The 13,597-nt window shown below is 43.6% G+C and overlaps 1 protein-coding gene across 1 annotated transcript in view; it reads right to left on the bottom strand.

The window, feature by feature from the left end:
• The window catches only part of unc80 (unc-80 homolog (C. elegans)), a 47,948-nt gene that overhangs the window by 4,608 nt on the left and 29,743 nt on the right, over window positions 1-13,597 (bottom strand). Inside the window, exons 39-61 of the mRNA XM_079673333.1 lie at window positions 13,409-13,495; window positions 13,142-13,325; window positions 12,911-13,005; window positions 12,419-12,508; window positions 12,150-12,251; window positions 11,658-11,838; window positions 11,322-11,587; window positions 10,854-10,988; window positions 10,626-10,764; window positions 10,367-10,463; window positions 10,107-10,277; window positions 9,912-10,004; window positions 9,062-9,280; window positions 8,416-8,616; window positions 4,868-4,991; window positions 4,667-4,792; window positions 4,455-4,578; window positions 3,871-4,077; window positions 3,615-3,799; window positions 2,796-2,961; window positions 2,524-2,703; window positions 1,596-1,743; window positions 764-820 (exon numbers count right to left, since the gene is read on the bottom strand). Coding sequence (XP_079529459.1) covers window positions 764-820; window positions 1,596-1,743; window positions 2,524-2,703; window positions 2,796-2,961; window positions 3,615-3,799; window positions 3,871-4,077; window positions 4,455-4,578; window positions 4,667-4,792; window positions 4,868-4,991; window positions 8,416-8,616; window positions 9,062-9,280; window positions 9,912-10,004; window positions 10,107-10,277; window positions 10,367-10,463; window positions 10,626-10,764; window positions 10,854-10,988; window positions 11,322-11,587; window positions 11,658-11,838; window positions 12,150-12,251; window positions 12,419-12,508; window positions 12,911-13,005; window positions 13,142-13,325; window positions 13,409-13,495 — 3,377 coding nt within the window. The remainder of the gene's footprint in view (window positions 1-763; window positions 821-1,595; window positions 1,744-2,523; window positions 2,704-2,795; window positions 2,962-3,614; window positions 3,800-3,870; window positions 4,078-4,454; window positions 4,579-4,666; window positions 4,793-4,867; window positions 4,992-8,415; window positions 8,617-9,061; window positions 9,281-9,911; window positions 10,005-10,106; window positions 10,278-10,366; window positions 10,464-10,625; window positions 10,765-10,853; window positions 10,989-11,321; window positions 11,588-11,657; window positions 11,839-12,149; window positions 12,252-12,418; window positions 12,509-12,910; window positions 13,006-13,141; window positions 13,326-13,408; window positions 13,496-13,597) is intronic.

The raw sequence follows: 13,597 nt of genomic DNA, 5'->3' as shown, positions 1-13,597 counted from the left end.
GTGGGATTGTTGACTTCTTTCCTTTCATTTCTATTCCTTCATCCCTTTTAGAAATTCGATCAAATATTGAAAAAAGTACGGAAGCCAGGAAAGGCCAGAAGTTCTCAATAATTATCCTTATCTCGAGAAAAACAAGTGTTCTTCTCGCTATAAATTGTGTAATTATTGAGAAATCAAGCTTCGGTTGAATAAAGCATTTGTTCCTAAAAGGAAAATTGGACAAAGGAAAAATCAATGGGCTACATGTTATACTATGGTTGCCACCCCAGTTCCCCCTTGCCCCTACAGATTGGTATCCAGAGGAGGACGCCCAATTTGATCAGCGAGAAGCCTGATAGACACGCAAACAGAATGAAACACCATGGCACCGATGGGAGAGTGGCTGACTGGAGTGATGGCACATCTGTGGAGGAGACCCACAGCTAGCAGAGGAGCAACAGAGGCAGAGGTCCCTAGCCCCCAGCGCTCTCTGGTTGTTGTTTTAGGACAGCGCAGCAGATGAGCTGAGAAGATGAGGGTCAGTGTGGAGCTCATTAGGAAGTGGTGTGGGGGGGGGGGGGGGGGGAGGTGATAGAGACAAGGCACACTGGACCCACACAGAAAGAGAGAGAGACAGGGGGAGGTGTGGCGGGCCGAGGCGATTTGATTAGATGTGGATGAGTGATCAACGGCGAGGGCGGCCAATAAGAGGAAGCCGTCCCGATGCGATGCCCCCTCCCAAGAACGCACCAACGGGACACACACAGACAGAGGGCCACTGTACCTAGAGAGGTTACCCTCCTGCAGAAGGCCCTGGGACTCATCTAGCACATTGGGTTCACTGTGAAAAGGGGGGGGGGGGCGGAGGGGGGTGGGGGGGGAGAGGGAGTTTAGGGAGTGTAGTCGAGATCTGTCGCCATCCCGAGCCCCAGAGAGCGGGCCGGGAAGCCAGGGCTCTGAACACAACATGTTTTACATTCTTACCAAGAGACAGAGCTACTTCACAATGCTGCTCTGACTGTTGAACAAAACACAGTAGAAATCAACAGAGATAGACACAGAAAAAATGGCTGTGGTTGTGGCATATGACTGGTTCGTCCATTTCAAATAATAATTCCAAATCCAATCGGTTCAGGTGAACAATATTAGCACAGCATCGGATCATTTCACAAACTTAAATAACACATCTCACTCATTTGTGTGGAGCGTTGGAGGAGGGAAACAAATCCAAACATTTAGAAGTATTACTATGTGTGTATTAGTACCTTAATATATATATTTCCTTTTTAGATTTAACACTTATCATTAATACCGCTATATCACGATATGCCTGGTTGGAATAGAAATTGTTTATTGGCTCCATTTGAGATTTCACACTGTGGGAATATTTCTGTTAGCGCACCATGTTTTCGTATGGTCGCTGCAGGACAAGCATGTTTTGCCTTTGTAGCTTTAGCAATCTTTAGCTGCCTCCCAAGGGTTTGCAGAAATGTCAGCCAAACTAAAATGTCAATTATGTACATACCCAAACTCTCCTGTCTATAGCAGAACCTTGAAGAAAAGTTGGTTTGTATGTTGTACTTGTGTGTCTTCGTGTGTGTCTTGTCGGATGCTACCTGTGGCTGGGCAGCATGGTGGCGCGGGGGACTTCGGGCTGCGATGCTGCGGAGCCGGTGGCGTGGCTGGAGAATCGGCGCTGCGTTATCCCTCTGGGCAAAAAGGCCTCGTGCTCGCTCACCACACTGGGGATACTCATGGAGTCATCTGCAGGGAGAAAGATGGCGACAATGAGTTCTGCTTTACTACTAGGGTGACCAGTGACTGCACAATATTTGTATCGTTTGTCCCACACATTTAGCCGATGTCCCGCATTTGATTGACAGTCGCCCGTCTTAAACAAGGCTTTTACACAAAGGCGTGTAGAAAACGAGAGGGCTATCACCATTAGCTGTGTCAGATGTCAATCAATCAACAGAGAAATGTATTAACTTATGGGTGAGTTATTGATAGATTTGCCAGATTTTTTTAAAAATTGCGCACAGAGTTGAATATGTTTTGAAGTTCCCCGAAACTCTCAAGAAACGCCTGGCTCATAAAGAAAATATCGATTTATGGATATATTCCTCCTGACACCAAAAGAGATGAGGTAACATCAGCTGATTTAATTAACGTTTAGCACGCAGGTCAGCAGGCTGTGTCAGTAAGATCGATCCGGTCATTTCTTTCTGGTCATAATAATTTGTTATGTTAATTCCATTCAAAACAAATATAATGAATTCCTTCACTTGCATTGTTTGTGCAAACATTAAAGCAAAGTAAAGCGTGTTATTAATATTTATAAGCTAATAGATTAATAAAATGTTCTTCTCAAGGGTTAGATAGACATTACATACACAGTATACATCGAATCTAGCTCTTAGCAACGCAGTAACACGTCCCGCATTGTCCCGTAAAAACGTCCTATTTGTCCCACATGTTGCTTGTTAAACACCTGGTCACCCTATTTACTACGGATGTCAAAAAGATAACTGGATTGTGACTGACTCTCTTCGTCGTCCTCGTCGGTGCGGCTCAGTGTGTCCTGGGAGGGCTGGCGTGACGGCTGGCTCTCCTGCTCCCACACTGTGCCGGTGCCCGTGTTGGAGCGCGACATCGTGGCCAAACTGAGGCGGTACGCTGATGTAGAGGTGCCCACCGTGCTGATGGAGGTCTTGCCCTGGTAGGCTGTAGAGTGGAGGCAAACACACATGCTTGAATGTAAGATGGCAGTATGAGGAATTACGTAATAAAAACACTTTTCCCCAACTGTGTCTGACCTGAGCCGCTGTGCACAGCCTCCTTCAGGATCTTGAGTTCATTGTTGAACTCAGCGAACAGCGAGCTCTTGCAGAGAGGTCGAGGGATGAATCTCCGCTCCAGCTGGTCGGCGATGTGGTGGCGCGCTGTGATCTCCTCCTGGGAGTCAGCAGGCTGCGTCAACAACTAGGGGAACATGAACATACCAGAAAGAAATACTATTAGGGAAAAAGAATACAAGTGCAGTAAATCTGACGGACTAATCCAGGCTTAGACCAGTGATATCTTTTTTAAACTATATTCCCATAAAGGTGTACCATTCAACTTCTCTCCGAGCAACTGTGAGGCCATTAATGACTCGACACAGTCAAAATGTGCATGGACGCACAATTACATTACATTTTCAACACTTTGATTGTCTTTAAACACATCACATGTGACAAACGCTTCTGTCGGGAGAAAGACCAAATCTTAAAATAGTGATATTTCCACAAAGTCACCTTAATATACACGTTTTATTAATAATTCTGCCAATTATAAACTGGATCGTGTAAACCTGTTTGATTCTGCACTGCTAAGCGTTTTGAATGTATCGATATCATTTCATTATGATCTTCCAAAATCAAATGTTATTTCTCTTATGATATATGGCCTTATAAATTAGTTGAACTGTAAAAATTACACAATTGAGCTCTCCCTAGGTCTAGCCGTGATTGTGCTGGACTTGGATATTATAGCAAAAAAGTAGGAAACTCAGTAAAATGTCTCTGGAGCAAGTGAGCACCCTAGAACTGCTCGGGATTCAAACGGTGTATGACCGACATTCCCTTGTTGTTTACCTTGCACTGGATGAAAGGTCGCAGCAGGACGAAGATGGGGATGCGGGTTCGGACGATGAAGTCGATGAAGTCCCAGAATGCCAGGCCGCCCACCTTCCTCAGAGCCATCTCCTTCACCTGCAGGCTGAGCCGGTACCACTGGTTCCCCAACGACCGCTCAAAGCAAACCAACACCACCTTCAGAGCTGCGGAAGAGGACAGGGTGAAAACAAGGAACCAGGGAGGATGCTCGAATGATGTCATTACTCATTCATACCCAGATACGCCGCCTGGCTGGTGGACTCAGCTAATCCCTCTCTGCGCAGGTCCTTCCCCGTGTCGCCCGGGGTGGAGCAGTGGGCCGGGGAGGCGTCCAGCATGAAGTTCTTGGTGCGGGAGGTGGAGATGATGCGAGGAGGCAGGAGGATGTTGATGACCGTCTGGAGGAGCAGGAAGATCTCCGGCGGCTCCAGGTGGGGGCTGTCTGCAAACAGAAACAGACCCACATTTGATTTGTTTAGGTGGGCGAGAGTTGAATACCAATTAAGACCTTTTATTTGAAAGAATACTGCTTTCTATTCCTCCATCTTGTGACTGTGTAACTCCCTCTCTTGTATATCAGCATGTGAAGGACACTGTTCAGGAACTAGTTGATGCTCTGTATGTGATGACTACTTCCTTTTCTTGCAAGGATAATAAATACATGGATCCTGATATCGAAACTCAAGCCGGTGACGGATGATATTTTTCTAACACACAATATTTTAGACTGCTTACTAGAACAAAAAAGCTGTACATTGCCCCCCTAACTGCACTGCTAAGCAAATAGCATATCCGTGCCCCTGTGTTTTTTGGAGTTACCTTTGCTTCCAGAGCCCACAGTGAGCACAAAGGGAATAAGCAGGTTGAGCAGCATCCCCTCTCGCCTCTCCTGGTTGGTGAAAGGTGAGATCACATGACTGAGAGGAAAGTCCTCCTTTAAGGCCTAATGGGGAGACAAGATGAACAAGAATAAAACAATGTACAATTAGTTGTCGATGGATTCAATGTAGAATCAGGCTAACCGAGGCTACCTGGATCTGCAGGGCGACCAGCCGCACCACGGCTGTGCTAAAGGGCAGCGGGGGGGACAGGTAAGGGCTGAGGTGGAGGAGAGGAAGCCCGTCTGCCACGCTGGAGGGACCGACCACACCCATCACCTGAGAGCACAGAAGAAGAATTAGACTTAAAGCATTAAAAAGCAGGATTGGTGCAGGCTCTAGTGTGTTTAATACCAGGTTGACGCAGACGTTGATGAGCGAGCGGAGGTGAGGCAGGAAGGAGATGATTGGCTGTCGCTGCAGGGTCAGGCAGATCCCCTCGATCAGGTTGCTGGCAGCCTCCCACTCCACCTGTCTCCTGGAAAACACCCACCCATACAACACCACCCCGCACCCAGATAACAGCATATTTTTATGAATATTAAAAAAGACCAAAACACAAATGACACTTTTATTTAGTGAGGAAAACAATGTATGATTTTCTTCTTAAATGACTTGAATGTGACTCTAATATTAATTGTATCAAATCCTTTAGGTGGAGACATTTTGTTAACTGATGCTGATAAACCACTCTAGTAAAAAAAATGTATTGTAACTAATTCAATATAGATATATACAGACAAGGTTCCCATCAGCAAAAACACGTGGGTTTGCTATCCTGGCTCCAAAATGGTGGAGTGAGCTCCCCATTGACATCCGGACAGCAGAAAGCTTACACATCTTCCGGCGCAGACTGAAAACTCATCTCTTTCGACTCCACTTCGAGCAATAGAATGACTATCAAAGAACTTATATACTAATAAAGGACTGGCTTATGTTACTTGAAATGTTTTGGCTCTATGAAACCTGATGTACTTATATGATTCTGTTTTCTTCAAGTTTGTATCTTCTTGGTCGAAAGCACTTATTGTAAGTTGCTTTGGATAAAAGCGTCAGCTAAATGCAATGTAATGTAACAAGCAGTGACGTGCACAGGTACGGGCTAATGTTGCCCGGGCAACGGCCCGTTTGGCATTTTTGGCTGACCTGCCCCTCTGGAGGGAGCGAGAGTTTGTTTTAGTTTTTTCTGTTGTGGCCGAATCAACATAAGCCCACAATTAGTTTTGTAGCGTCTCGCTGCGGGAAACACACTTTGTCAGCGCTGTCATCTGCCGGTGCGTTAAGACCACCTCAGTGTCGGATTTTGGAAACTTGATTTTGAATTGTCTCATGGCAGTTAGGGTATAAGGGACAAACCAGGGGACTTTACTTCCTCTTGATACCGTCGGTTATTTACAAAAAAAACACCTAAATATAGCCAACTTGTTATTGAGCTTCTGTCTTTCTGTGTCTTTTCATCTGTAAACTCCCTTAGGGCCGCTCGCTCTCTTTTCTTGATCGCTCTCTCAAGGGTGAACAGTTCAATGTCCCGCTTCATTGTAGGATTTCTGCCATGTCAGTACCTCTTTAGTTTGACCATCTGTTAAGTTATGGAATACTAAATATATAAGTAATTAGATACCTTACCGTTACTGTGCTCATAAAGAATGATAAGAATAAGAATAATGCATATTGAACTGGTTTCATTAATTAGTGGGATAATTAAGGTAATTAGTTAGAGACCCTATTTTATCAGTATGTCTTGACTGCACAGCAGTTACAATGGTCAGACTACATTAGAACAGATATGGACCGCAAAACATTTTTAAAATCAAGTCACCGAATGCAAGTAGTCGCCTTAGCTTATTTTGTTATGAGATGTGAATTACTGTTCAATTTAGTGAATAATTGTTTGGTTTCTTTTATATTAAAAACAAGTTACAATTTTCGAAAAAGGTATTGTGCTTTTTTTCGGGGGGGAGGCCCTTGTTCCAGTTTAGAGCAATAGCCCCTCTAAATGTCTGTGCACGTTCCTGGTAACAAGGTACAAGAACAAAAACTAATTACTAAAATATTTAAATAAATAGCCTTCCACGAGTTACAAGTTTAAAAACCTCAAATCTCATGGTGAAATAACTACAGACATCATGATAAATACATTTTAAAAGGTCTAAAATAAAAACATGTAAATCAAGTCTCAAGGCAAGAATACATGATAATAACACATGTTCTGCTATATAATCATCATTTTTATGAATGATGTAAAGAACATACGAATATTGCCAAGCTCACAGACATCACAGTCTAAACACTGCAGCACAGATCCTGGTGTCAGCACTCACCTGGGGGCAGAGACCCTCTGAGCCAGCGCTCTGATGTCATGGAAGAGGATGCAGGGGGGGAGGGCTTTATTTGTGGTTTAGCTGTTTGTATTAGAACTAATGCTGTCAACATTATCGCGTTAACGGCGGTAATTAATTTTTTGAATTAATTGCGTTACAATATTTAACGCATTTAACGCATGCGCAGAATGGCCCGCCCCATACAGTACATCCCACCAGTGGCAGCGCCAGGGTATGGCTGGGGTAGGCTACAGCCATACCAAGAAATGGCTTAGCCCCACCATGAAAAATGATGTTAAAGTAAGCGAAATAAAGTCCGCCAACTCGCGCGGAGTAAATTGCACAGACAGCAGTTAGTAAGATTGATTTCAGTAGCCACTTGTCTGGAAATACCGAAGACTTGAAACGGTTTTGAAAACTTTTGTCACGTAGTGTTCGTCTTCTCAATAGAAAATCTTTGATAATGTCTTCTGGCCAATCAGAATCAAGATAACGGCGTGGTGTTGTTGCAGGAAGTCCCGACGGAGAATACTTTTGCTGTAGTACATCTCAATATACATCGATACAACATTACGTGTTGATAGAAATCAAGACGTAATGAAATAAGACCCCACGGTTTGATGATTGATAGGTGTGTGGGCTGTCTTTCATTTTGACACACAGAACAATGTTATAATAAACATACATGTTAAATGGATATATCTGCCTTCTTTCATTTATCTTTCCATTCCCACAACAATAGGTATACATAAAGAAATGGCATATTTTGGACATAGTTCAAATGTTGATTAATCATGATTAATTAATTTTTAAGCTGTGATTAATCTGATTAAAATGTGTAATCGTTTGACAGCCCTAATTAGAACATTTTATTACAGCTTTAAACAATGTATAGTTGATTGGCCCTCCTTTTAGACGTGTCCTGTACCAAACACTTAAACAGTCGGTCTTCATTTTAACGGTTTCATTCCATTTCAGCTAGTTTTTATTGAAATAAACATTTTCTTGACTTTTTAAAATGTAACTTAGTTTTTCGTGTACTACGTTTTAATGCTTTGCTCAATGTGTTTCATGAAGCACTTTACATTCCAGAAAATATGCCATTAAAGATAAATGATTGAATTGTATATGACCTATTGTAGTGATAATGTGGCAGCCAGAGACCGATCCACAATTTCTGACTCAAAGTTGCCTTAGCAAGCATTTAAAAAGGCTTGAGCCATGGAAGTACAAGCATCAAGATCTTTGAAACATAAATAAATAATAATAAATTAACATTTTACGTCACAAATAAAAGAATAATCCTAATTCAAATCAGCATCCTTTTTCATGACTCAAGAAATCTGGCTTAGAGAGTTGGTTTACCTCTTCCCATACCCACAAGTACCCGCACGAAATCACGCCACAGCAGCACTTACGGTACAGCACCCACGAAGGCAGCGCTACAGAGGACAGTGCCAAGAAGCCGTCTACCAACTGTACAAACCACGGCACCGGCACAGCACGAGACACTCACAGGGAGACGGAGAAAGAAGATGGTATTCAACAGACCTGGTGCATAATGCCTGTGGGCGAGCGCACCTTAGCGTAGGCATCTTGTGGATTTTGTTGAACATGCGGTCCAGCCTCTTGAGGATGAGGATGAGGGCGGGTCGCACAGCCTCCGAGGACCAATCGGTGATGGGCAGCATCTCCATGATGTAGCGCCGCAGCCCTCGGCTCTCCATGGTCAGGGTGTCGTACGGAGCCAGCTTCAGCAGGGCGTGGGCGATCTCCGCCAGCCTGGGAGAGAGACACACACACACCTTAAGTGCAATACAATAATACTATAATGCTTTAATGGGGACCTATCACGCAAAATGCACTTTTTTATGTCTTTTATACATAAATATGTGTACATTTTGTGAGTGTGTCAGGTAACTCACAAAATGTCAGAAAATAAAACCCTCTCTCTTTTCCTCTCTAGCCAAATCTCTAAAAACAGGGGACCTGCAGTTCTCTAACAGGCCTGAAATAGAGGGGTATGAGGGATGTGTAAAATGCATGATCTGTTTGGTATTTTGAGCAAAACACATCATAGACATGTTTTTATATATTTGTATATATCTGAGATCCATAATATATGCCTAAAAATAGCATGATAGGAGACCTTTAAGAAATGAGTAGAAATAAAAATCAACCTTCACACTTTGATCAATCAATCTGATGCTGCAGTAAATGTCATCACCTCATGTGGGACTTGATGTCCAGCAGCTCCAGGGCCGTGACCCGTGGCTCTCCGGCGACGTTCTGCAGGATTTTGAGTCGGGGGCCGCAGTGCTTGTAGAACTCGGTGCAGATGTTTAGCAGCGACTCCCGGGGCCGGCGGAACTCCTCCCTGGCCATGCGCTCGTCCAGCTCCTCCCTCGGCATGCCCTGGCCTTCCTCCAACAGGTGGAGGTTGTCCCTGAGCACATGCATGCAAAAAAGGACCTCAATCTCTGAAGCCATCTATTCTGACACAAGGCAAGGTGAATCCCTTTCTGACCTTTGAAACAAAATGACCATCAGTTTCAACATATATTTAAGCTATTTCTTCCCAGAATCCAAAAGGAATGATAACTGGATCGATGTGACACTGGATGTGGAGAATGTTACTGCCCCTTAAAGCCATAGACATACAGTAAAAAGGGAAATTGTGTTCAAAATGGCAAACCTGACACCTTATTTTGTTATAATATTAAATAGAATTACATATTTATTTATTTCATACTTATTTTCTTTCACCCTTATTGACAGTATGAAGCCAAACTACTATAAGCGTGTTCAGTTATGTTTTGCCCCTTTACCATTTGCCCTGTGTATGTTTACAGCTTTAATAAGGCTTCTTTAAAGCTATCCCTTTACAATCAAACAGCAACAGACTAACCTGCATTAAATACGGCAGAAATTATATATGTTTTACACTCTCTCACTCTTTTAGAATTAGTCCTGGCAATGGGAATGTACTGTATTTTATTGCTTGTATACCCATTTATATTGCCTGTGAATGTCAAAAGGAGAATCATGTCCTACAATGGTTTCTGTTAAGTCCTGACCTGGTGTTGAGCCCTCCGGACATGGCGTGGTTCGCTGTGGTGCCTCCTTTATGGCCCTGATCACAGCGGGACAGCTGGGGTGCCGTCATGGGCCTGTGGACGAGGTGTGATATGTAATGAGGATTTGTAAGCACCGTATGCACAAATACAACAGGCTCTCAGCTGTTAAGACCCTGACATGTTTCAATGACAGACCTAGTGAGGGTCTCTGAGCTGTAGAGGAGGGCCTGCAGCGATGTGGCCAGAGCAGCGATTGCTGCAATCTCATCTCTGGCGGCTGAGGCGGACTCCATCGTGACCGTGTTGCTCTTCAGCTTCTGCAGGTGGCAAGGCACCAGAGCCTCCAGCACCATCAGCATCTGCAGACTGGAAAGATACATTCAGACCATTAGACGAAAAGCTGACGAGAGAAGGTATGAAGAATCCTCGAGGCCTCTGCGATATGTTTTCCACACCTCCGGAAGGATTCAGGGGCGTAGGCCACCACGGTGACACACAGCTTGATGGCCTCGCTGATGGAGAAGGCCAAGTCTTCATTACCATAGCAAAAATCTGCAACAACAAAGCAAAGTTAGCAAAAATAAACAACACTTACATTTTTCTAACTGATGCAAAATATTCCATACTCTCAAAATTAACCAGAGCATGAATAAAATGTTTTTGCCAGAAGTATCCTAAATAAAAGACACTATTATGTCTGTGAAAGTTACGTACCGAGAGAGCGTAGAGGTTTCTCAGCCTTCACCAACTCCAAAGCGTCTAGTGCGTCCTTAGTTTCCCCCTCCAGAGAGATCAGCAGGTCAAACAGACACTGAGCTGACACTCCTTTAGACAGGCCGGTACTGGTGCTGGTCTGGGATGGAACACAGAGACATGTCACACATTTCAGGTGTCCAGGCTTGTGTAGGAACGATGTGTATTTCAGATGCAAAAAGAACTTACTGTGAATTCCAGCAGTGGAGCCACGCTGGCGAACAGCTGCATGATGAAGGGTTTGCGGTGCAGGATGTAGAACTGCTGGCAGCAGAACTCGATGCCTTGCCTCAGTAACGGGTCGCTCTCATAGTCAGCGTAGACCTTTCATAAAAAGGACACATTTTGAGAAAGGTAGGTTATCACACGAGGCTGCATCAAAGACAATAACACTTGGTGATTTAATAAGAGAAAACACTTTTGTCTTAAAGGAGTGGATGTTATAACAGTTAATATACAATTCAATATTACCTTTTTTAATAAACACAAATGCAAAAAATGCAATGGAACCTTTTATATAATAATAATAAAAATAACATTTAATTCCACTTAAATGATAATGTTGATGTGAATACAAAAAAAAGTGTGTCTCTTTGTATTTTAGTAAGTTATATCCTATTAAATAAATGTCTTATAATAATAATCTGTGTATGGTACCTGCAGCATGGTGGGCAGGATCCACTGGTAGCCGCTGAGGGAGAACAGGTGGTTGAAGTGGACGGCGGTGTTGATGGCAGTGGCGGTGTACTGCCTGATGAGGGCGCTGTCCTCCGGGTGCAGCAGCAGAGCCCCGTTGAAGACGTTGAGGAAGAGCATCATCTCGTCGCCCCACGGGTACTCGCTGGGCATGCCCAGAAACATCTCCTCCAGCAGCTTGATCCACAGCACCTTGTGGAGGGTGTCCAATCCAAACAGCTCCTTACCTGGGATAGAGAGTGATGTTAGTGTGTCAAATAGAATAAGTGTTCTTATTCAAATTAGAGTGGGTCTCACCTTGTGGCTCATTGACCAGCGAGAACTCGGCATCGATGGCGGTTCGAGGGAAAGATGGTAGGCGGAGGAGGTCTTCCTGCAGCAGGGACACGTGGGACTGCTTGTGCACGGCGGGCATGTGTTGTGTGAGGGAGATGAGGAAGAGGACACGACCGACTTCCTCTAGTTTACGGGAAAACACCTAGGATAGGAAATCAAAAGGAAACCGATGAGGAAAAGTGGACACTATGACCTTTCAGTATAGTTTCAGTCGATACGAGTAAAACAATGTGACTTCTCTATTTCATACAGATGTTATTTGTTTGCACTGATATTGATATGTATACATAAGGATGTAAATGTACCAAGTTACAATAAAATAAAGATTAAGGATATCTTTGGACCTTGATATTGTAGTCAATGCATGATTCATGTGTGAGTTGTTGACCAGTGTGTTTTCAATGTTTCTAGGCCCTAGAGATCCTTAATTGTCAAATTTGAAATCTTGCACACCTGTTTCTGGATGAGCTCCTGTCCTTTCTCGGGCAGCATGTGGACCAGGTTGAGCTGGGGAGACACTGACCTCCTGAAGGGGTAGATGTCCCTCACATATGTCTGGACGAGGAAGACATCGAAAACAACTTTATTGTGGACAGAATATGATCAAATATAGCCAGAAAGCAACAAGAGCAAGTCAAACCAAGCTGCTAATGCTGTGTATCAAGGTGAAGCATGTTGATACTTATATTGTATCATTAGGAACATAAACATAATATGACTACCTTGCTATAATGGATGAGGTTCCATCGTTTGTCCATGAGGAAGTAATGTGCTGATCTGGCTTCGGGAATGTTGAAGAATTCCAGGCACTCCTGTTTTTTTGGGGGGAGGGAGAAAAAAATGCATATTTTATGGACAGGAGTCAAAAAGAAGTACTTAGTTCTTCTACTTCACAACATTAAAAAGGAAAATTATTAACTGAACTAATTTTCCCAATCAGGTTCTCCAATTGTAAGCAAATACGAAGCTTGACAAATACAATGCTAAGTTGAGCATTAAACCAGTGCTTCTCATTGCTGCACTATAACAACAAATATATCTAATTATATATTACTCACAGGGATATTTTTCCTGCAGAATGAAGGATTTTATTTTGAAACTTAAAGCCAAACGTCCAGATATTACTGTACCTCTGCAACGCTGCTATTTCCTTTAATAAAAGTTTTTTTTTTTAATGCTGTACTTCAGAGTATCTCCATCACTGGTGTCCTTACCTTGAGCAGAGCTTCAAACTGAGTGTCTTCATGCACTGGAAGCTGTGTTGGGATATCACACTCGTTCTGACCGTGCACCACCAGTGTTTTGGTTCCTGTATTAACAATGCACAAGAACATACATTTCACATTGAATTGAGCTCCTCCAGGTTTGAAAGAACGCATGATATCTCCTGTTGTGCCACTAGGGGTCTCTATGGGATCTAAAAATGATTTTCAGTGTAAGATCACCTGGCATGGATGCGGTGACCAGCAGCTTGACCTCACACTGCTCCTTCTTCATGGTTTGCTTGAGGTCCTTGAAGAAGAGCCCCTCCACAAAGCCCACCACCTCCCACAGGAAGGTCAGCGTGGCCGAGATGGCGTCCATTCCCCACTCACACGGAGTCCGCACAAAGTACATGATGAGTCCCACCTAGGAGAGAAGGGATTGTTAGCTGAGAGTCTAAAGAGTCCTGAAGGGAAATAAACAAATAACCGTATTAAGTGTAGTTTCACCAGGTAGTTGAAGAGGATATGAGAAGTCTGGGCTGGGAGATCTCCTATGTTGAGCAGGAGCTTCCTCAGCATGTACATCAGCTCATCCTGACATTACAACACAAAGAATAAGTCACATTTCCCACGTTAAGCCTCTTGTGCACATATTCTCATCGTTACTACAGGAAGGACTCAATCAGATGGGAAGCG

This window comes from Notothenia rossii (genome assembly GCF_949606895.1).
Source record: "Notothenia rossii genome assembly, chromosome: 3".
NCBI classification, from domain to species: Eukaryota; Metazoa; Chordata; class Actinopteri; order Perciformes; family Nototheniidae; genus Notothenia; species Notothenia rossii.
The sequence above is the reverse complement of the archived record's forward strand: the minus strand, read 5'-3'. Positions and strand labels throughout refer to the sequence as shown.